The sequence below is a fragment of the Uloborus diversus genome, chromosome 4 (assembly GCF_026930045.1).
Source record: "Uloborus diversus isolate 005 chromosome 4, Udiv.v.3.1, whole genome shotgun sequence".
Lineage (NCBI taxonomy): Eukaryota > Metazoa > Arthropoda > Arachnida > Araneae > Uloboridae > Uloborus > Uloborus diversus.
Genome location: NC_072734.1, coordinates 149,125,869 through 149,134,014, shown reverse-complemented (window position 1 = coordinate 149,134,014; position 8,146 = coordinate 149,125,869). Strand labels below are relative to the sequence as shown.

At 30.8% G+C, this 8,146-nt stretch overlaps 1 protein-coding gene across 1 annotated transcript; it reads left to right on the top strand.

The window, feature by feature from the left end:
- Window positions 1-5,834: 5,834 nt before the first annotated feature.
- Window positions 5,835-6,704, top strand: LOC129220913 (major antigen-like). Its single transcript, XM_054855348.1, has one exon. It carries the CDS (start codon window positions 5,835-5,837, stop codon window positions 6,702-6,704), a length of 870 nt encoding a protein of 289 aa, XP_054711323.1.
- Window positions 6,705-8,146: the final 1,442 nt, after the last annotated feature.

The following is an 8,146-nucleotide window of genomic DNA, read 5'->3' as shown; positions in this document are numbered from 1 at the left end:
TCCTTATCGATTCTATATTGCCTCTTTAAGCTCCCCCTCCCAACACACCAGATATTAACCATTAGCATTAAATTGCTGCAAAAGAAAAAATGTACAGAACTAGATAACATCGTTTCATTTACTAATCCACTTACTTATTTTAGTAAGTGGATTACTAAATGAAACGATGCATGATAAATATTATGCATAAATACAATTATGCATGAGTTTATTCTATGCATAATATTTAGCGGTACAATAACGCTGAACGAGTCTAAGCAATTTACTACCTTAGAGATTGTTAGAAAAGGTCTGAGAAAGATTGATCGAGTTTAGTTAGAAAAATATGCGTATTGGTAGACAAAGTGGAAAAAATACCTTTGTGCTTTAAAAGTAAGATTTACAAATAACAACGTATAATACCACAAAATTGTAGATTACAACATATATGTGTTTTGGGATTATAAAAAACCCTTTTCTCAACGCAAAACTAGTAAACTTGTGGATAAAAAGACATGCGACAAAAGCAAAGAGGCAGGAAAGCAATTAATATCAGCATATTAATGTGCAATCGTAATCAGAAAAAATATATTTTGGTTCCAGCCATGACGTAAAACAGATTATACTGAGGTAGAGTCTTCAAGAAGGCAATGATTTGTGCCGTACTTAAAGTCGATTAAAAAAATATTTTTGTATAACCATAACAAAGGGCAGAGCTCCCTGCTTGTTGGCGCTCGCCAACCCAAGAGCTACGTAGGATCATTTCCCAATTGGAATTCGCTTTGCGTGCAAATTGGCTGGGATACGGTAACGTAGTCGCTGGGAAAGATAAGCGTTTAATATGGATATATTTGATTTTTTAGTAGCTATTAATGTAGTTTAGTATATATATTTTTTTATATTTGAGCGAAGCAGGGGCGTGGGGGATACTTAAAATTTTAATGAAACTTTTGGTAGTTTTTTGTTTTCTAGTTAATTTTCGAATTTTTCACATTTTAATGAAACATTTAGAATGGTTAGGTGATTCGCTAAGAGTTTTTAAAACTCGATACGACCGCATTGCAGTTATGGTAATAGTTTACCCTATCCGTTGTCATAATCGCAGAAGAGATGGTACTCGGTCAGAACTAATGTTTTTCATACCATACAATTCTTCAAGATTAAAAATCACGACAATACGTCACGCATTTCAGTTACATTTCGAAAATGGTAGTCGGGAAAATCATCATAACGTGTAACACTTGGCCCAACTGATCAAAAGAAAGATCCTATTTTCTTATCGAATGCTGCCAAAACCAACATTACTGAGATCTAAAATGTTAAGTTTCATTTTTACATACAAAATAAGATATTAGAATGAAAAAAAAAATCTCCAAATAGTTAAAGAAATTTTTTTAAAGCAATTCTGTACGCCAAATAAATACATTAAAATCAAAAATTCTCCAATAAAATCCTTAATGTTATATCATCTGTGAGTGACTATACGTGCGGTTTACCTGATTTTTCAGAGACATGTGAGGTTTTTAACTTTTTTTTACTGGAATGAGTAGTTTGATGAAAATATTTCTTCTTCAAGGGGGAGGAGGGGTTCAGTTTACATGTATATAAGTATATCACATATGCTTTCCTCTATTGCATTCAGGGGAAGCACGTAACTTCTTTTGTTCTAATTGTACGAAGTATTTCAATTAAATTCTTTGTTTTTTTAGATAAATGAGGATGATCTTTCGATCCTGTTTCTTCGTTGCATTGCCAATGAGATTCATTCCCTCAAGTAAAATATTATCGTATGCTTTTAGTGCTGGAGAAATATACCTTATTTTTATTGATTTCTTTTTTTTAACCATTTTTAGACGGTAAAAACCAAAGTTTAGTGATATTTTTATTTATTTATTATTTTTTTATTGCAATATTCTTCGGATTTTTTAGTTGCAAATTTTTTTCTTATTACATACAATGTACCAGACAGCTCGGTTATCTCATCTTGAGATTACAGTTGCGTTCTTATCACAACTTCTCAGTTAGGAACCGATAGGATCTAATAAGAACGAAACTGCAGTCTCAGAATGTGTTGACCGGGCTGTCTGCTATATTGCCTTAGCCCTGGCTTAGGGGTGGTAACGTACTGCTGTTTTCTTATTTAATTTTGAACGATTAGCTACGGTAGTTTGAATTATTTTAAAAAATCCTTAAATTTGACGAGGTTTTTTTTTTTTTTTTTTTTGAATTCGAAAGAGGGAGTTTAAGCGGGCAGTTGAAGTAATTATAGTCGAATATTTGTGCGAGTTATGGAACACGCATCGAGTTTAGGTAGAATTATGTGGGAACATTTTAATTAGCTAAGAACTTTTTTTTCATTTTTGGAGTAGAAAGAGATGGCACGAGCACACCCTTGCGAGTACAGTTACTGGGTTAAAGAAGGTGAACTTGACACAACTAAAGAACATGTCAAATTAATGAGGAATTTTTAAAAGGACAAGTATGTAAACACCTATGTTTCTTAAATGATATGCTTACGACACTATATTTTTTACACTTTTAAATAGTTTACATTTATTAGACGCAATCATTTAACTAAAGTTTTTATGAAAGTCTTAGTTTAGAAACAAATGTGTAAAATTCCTTTAATTAAGACTATCATCAATATACTAAGTTTTACCCTGCAGTGAGTACTTGATATTATTATTAATTGCTCATAGCTTGCATCAGCATGTTACACTAATGCAATGCAACTTCACGAATAAACGTAATAAATCCTCCTCAATTTAGGGCAGAAAGGTACGCAGAACTAAAAGAAGGAGTTAATCTTTCAGGTCTTTCAGCGTCTGAGCAAAACTAGAAAGTATTTAAATATGTGTAATAAGTAATTACACACCTTTATATTTAACTATTATTTTATGTAATATGGGCTTGATATTTCTTCCCTTTGCTCATGTTTCTACGCATAATTTAGAACACATGTTCTGGTTGCAGATGATATTATGTTGCGATTCTTCAAATAGGAAAACATACATTAGCTATAATCAATATTTATTTCCTATTAATATTTGCTCAAACATGTATATGTGTAAGGTAAATGAAAATAAAAATATTTTAACGAAATATTTATATTTACTTTGAGAATAATTTTTATAACCTGAAAATGCAAAAAAAAAAATAAATAAATAAAAGATTTGATACCTATTTGAACAAAAATAGTAAATAGACTCTGGTTTCTATGTCATATTTTTTCTACGATTTTCCATCTGTTGCGGAATGGTCAAATATGTATCCTACAAAATATATGTGACAAGTTTTCACATTTTAGATTGGTTTTTTGGGTTTTAGAGGGTTTTGTTCGCGAATATATTTTTCCGACTGAGATGTGGTGAAATATTTGTATTTGCAGAGCGTTTTCAGGAATATGTCCCTCAGAGACTGGCATTGTGTATGGGAAAACTGTCGTGTTTCTGAGATTACAACTGTCGCAACACCAACATATATCATAATTTAAGGTTATGTTTCAACGGAGATTTTTTGCTGCTGCTATTCATACACTATTTTTACGTCAAATGAAAAAAAAAAGTTGTGGAGTTAAAAAAAAAGAAAAAAAAAGTTATTTGTTTCGAGAAATAAAAATTTTTAGTAATAAATAAATTATTAATAATAAGCGATATCTGACGATTATTTTCATAAACTGAATAAAAAAACAAAATTATACGGAGTTTTTTAAAGAAAATTTTATAATTTTTTTCTCGTATCTATATTTCTTGATGTTTACACAGAATGTGACTACCTGTTCATATATATATATATATATATATATATATATATATATATATATATATATATATATATATATATATATATATATATATATATATATATATATATATATATATATATATATATATAAGACATATTAAAGAGGAAAAAAATTAGAAAATCCTTAACCACAAGCCCAAAGATCCGCACAGCAGCTAAACAAATAAGCCAAACAAACATAAACATCAATAAAACAACAAGCAGACAGGGTTACAACATAGATAAATGGTAGAGATAAAGCTACTACTCTTGAGCAGTGGAAAGTTCATCCTATGGTCGAAAGACCAAAAATTTATACTAAAACTAAATGTAGGATATCCTGCTCCAAAAAAGCTAACATTTAGGAATACATTGGGCTAAACACACCACATGTGAAAAATGAATGCAGATTCTTAGAACTAAGATCTAAAACTAAGTACTGGGGTTTTGTCTCGGACATTAAAACCCAAGACTATCAATAATATCCCTCCACCGTACCGCCAGCGAAAAATCAAAAGTCTTACCTATGTGTCCGGGTGCAAATTCCAATCCATAATCATCAATTCAATTTTCCTGTCAAGCGATAGAATAAAATTAAAATAAAACCAATCACATGAATAAAAATAAATAAAAGAATCATCCAATAAAACAGATCCAAAAACATTCCAGGTCGACCAAAAAACATTTCAAAAAACATCAACTGAAGCCCAATCACATGGTTTCTTCCAGAAAATTCATACACGTGAACAGACGGTCACAATGAAACAAAGTGTTGATTAATGGCTATGCTAGAGAAAATATTATTTACAAGATCATTTGGGAAATGGTCTTGAAGTAGTTTTTTTTTGAGTAGATTTATTTTATGGTTGAATGCTGTAATAGTGTTGCAAATTCTTTTGATTCTGATGGCTTGGTTTTGTTTTAATTTAATTGATTGGCACGAAAATTGAACTGATGATTATGGATTGAAATTTGCACCCGGAAACATTGGTAAGACTTTTGATTTTTTCACTGACGGTACGGTTGAGTGACATTATTGATAGACTTGGCATCTAATGTCCGAGACGAAACCCCAGTGCTTAGTTTTAGGTTCTAAGTTCTAAAAATCTGTATTCATTTTTCACATGTGGTGCGTTTAGGTAAATGAAATCCTGAATGTTAGTTTTTTCGAACCAGAAATCCTACATTTAGTTTTAGTATAATTTTTTCGTCTTTCGACCATAGGATGAAGTTTCCACTCTGTTGAAGAGTACTGACTTCATCTCTACCATTTACTTATGTTGTACCCTTGTCTGCTCGTTTTATTGATGTTTATATAGATCTTCTTAGTGAAAGCAGACCAAACTTCCACTAAATCTAACGGCTCGTTTGTGTCAGGCTTTAGTCATATGTGTTGGCACTAGTAGGGGGTGGGGGGGGGGGGGTTCGTGGAGCCTTTTGAAAATAGAACAATTCTCAGTCACACACGGCTTGGGTGTACTCTATTTCACATTCTGTCCTTCGCGACCCTCTGTTGTGTCCCATATCTCGCATATGTGGGAATGCTTGAAACGGGAAGTGGGACAGCCTATGAGTTTAAATTAGTGACGCGTTTACGGTAATTTCATACGAGGTAATACAGCACATTATACCAGACTTTTCTGCCTCAATGTTCAATCCACACTAAAGTCAGCCGAAAAGAGGTACAAAAAAGTCCATGCATTTGGGGTTTTACACTTATAAATGATCAATTTGCAAACATTTTCTTACATTAGCTAACAACATGAAGCTAACAATCCATGTATCTAATGAGTATATCAGCTTAAATTTGAAGGAAAAGAAAAATCCGTAGGCCTAACGCTTGTATTTTTTTTTCAACGTTATGTGTCGGTTCTTCTTAAAGTGAGTGGCGCCATCTTCTGAGTGTTGAGATTAACAAGAATTCATTAAAAAATTAAATACGTAAGATGTCTGACAAGTGTGAAATTTGTGTTTCTGAGATTTGTGATAAAAGTGAGGTGTTTTGTTGCAGTAAATGCAAAAATTTATTTCACCCGAAATGTATAAATATTAGGGAAGAAAATTATAGAAAAATGTCTAGGGACCGAAAATCTAAATGGAAATGTGAAGATTGTAGCGACAGTGTAAAGGCAGCTAGTGCTGACACAAATGCTGAAACTCCTTTAACTATAGAAATGATTAGAGATGAAATCAAGAGTTGTTTCCGTAGTTTCGAAGGGCAATTTTTACGAGAACTGAAGCCTATTAAAGAAGAAATTGGTGAACTAAAAAAATCCCTGGATTTCTGCAATAAATCGTCTGAAGAAATGAACAGTAAACTTATCGGTATAGTCGATGAAATAAAACAAGTTAGAGAAGAAAATAGAAAATTGGTGCTGGAAAATAGAACATTGAACGATAAGATAGAAAGCATCGAACGGGAATTAGATGCAATCGAACTTCGATCGAAAGAAAACAACATTGAAATTAACAACTATCCTGAGGAAAAAGATGAGAATCTGAATGATATAATTGGAAAGATGGCTACTGAGTTGCATCTAGAAGAAAAAGGTGAAATAATTAACATGCACCGAGTTCCAACGCAAAGTAAAAATAGAATAAAACCTATTATAGTGAGATTTAAGGATATTCTCACACGTAATACATTGCTCAGAGCTACCAAAGATAATAAAAATTTAACTACGACCATGATTAACAATAAATTTGAAGAACAAAAGATTTTTATCAATGAACATGTTACAAGAAAGGTTAAGGAATTACATTTTATAGCCAGAAAATTCAAGAGTGAAAATGATTATAAATTTGTTTGGATGAAAGGAGGAAAGGTCTTTCTTCGAAAAAGTGAGAATGATAGAGTAATACAGGTAAGGAGGAAAGAGGACTTGGATAAATTGAGAAATAATTCAAACCAGTTTTTGTGCGATGGAAGACCACGATATTAAGAGAGGTGAACGGGTGTTCATGGATTATGATTCAATTGAAAAAATCACTGAACTAAATAACGTGGACGAAGCAGAGACATTTCTTATAAAAGACAATGCAGCGGTATTAAACATTTATCATCTGAACATAAGGAGCATAAGGCAAAATTTAGATGAACTCTTGATAACAATTGAAAATATGGATATAGATATTTTGTTATTAAGTGAAATATGGATTAAGGAATGTGAAATTGATAATTATAATCTTAAGGGGTATAACAAACTTTATAATACAAGAGAAAGAAATAGATCAGGGGGAGTCATAGCTTATATTAAAGAGAAATACTACTTTTCTGATCAGAGTATTTTAATGAATACTGCTGAGGCATTATACTTGTATAATAAGGAACTTGATTTTTTTATAGTTTTTATTTACAGGGCTATTAAATGTAGTATAAATGATTATAAATTAGAACTTGAACAAAAGGTAAAAGGAATTGTATGTAAAAACATTTTGTATATTGGTGACATAAACATTGATACTTTACAGAATAACACGACAACAAATGATTATACTAATACTATGTACACTATGGGTTTCAAGCAATATGTTGATATACCAACTAGGTGTAATGACCTAAGCTCATCCTGTATTGATCATGTCTTTTATAAATGTAATTACAGAATAGATAGAGCAGTAACAGCTGCAGTACATAAAACAACAATAACCGATCACTATGCATTACTAGTAAAAATTGATAACGAAAAATTATTAGAAAAACATTTGAAACGTAATCGGAGTAGCGAGCAAATAATTAAAACATTCATCGATTATAGAACTTTTGAACAGGATATTAAAGAAATTACTTTCTCTAGCTTAATAGATGAAAACATGGAGATAAATGAGATTTATAACACTTTTATCAGTAAAATTAAGGAATTCATGGAAAAAAACAAGAAGATAAAAAAAGCTAATAAATTAAAAAAACAATGGATTACACAAGAGTTAGTAAATATGATCAATAAAAAAGAAAAACTATATAAAAAAACAAAACAATTTCCTTATAATAAGGAATATAAAAATAATTATAAAGAATACAATAAACAATTTAAAAAGTTGATTAAAAAAGAAAAAGAGGATTTTTTTCATAAAAAATTTGTCCATGCTGGAAAAGATATAAGAAAACAATGGAATAATATTAAAGATATTACAGGGATTAAGAATAAGAATTCCATCGATGTAGATAATAGCAATGAACTAGTTGAAAAATTTAATGACTTTTTTATAAATTGTTGTGTGGAAATAAACGGCGATAAAGCATAAAACTATGATAATAACATAACACACCAAACAAATTCTATGTATATTTACCCAATGGAAATAAGTAAGGTTAAAAATATTATTGATAATATGCAAAATGACAAAACACCGGGACATGACGGAATTACAAGTAATGCACTTA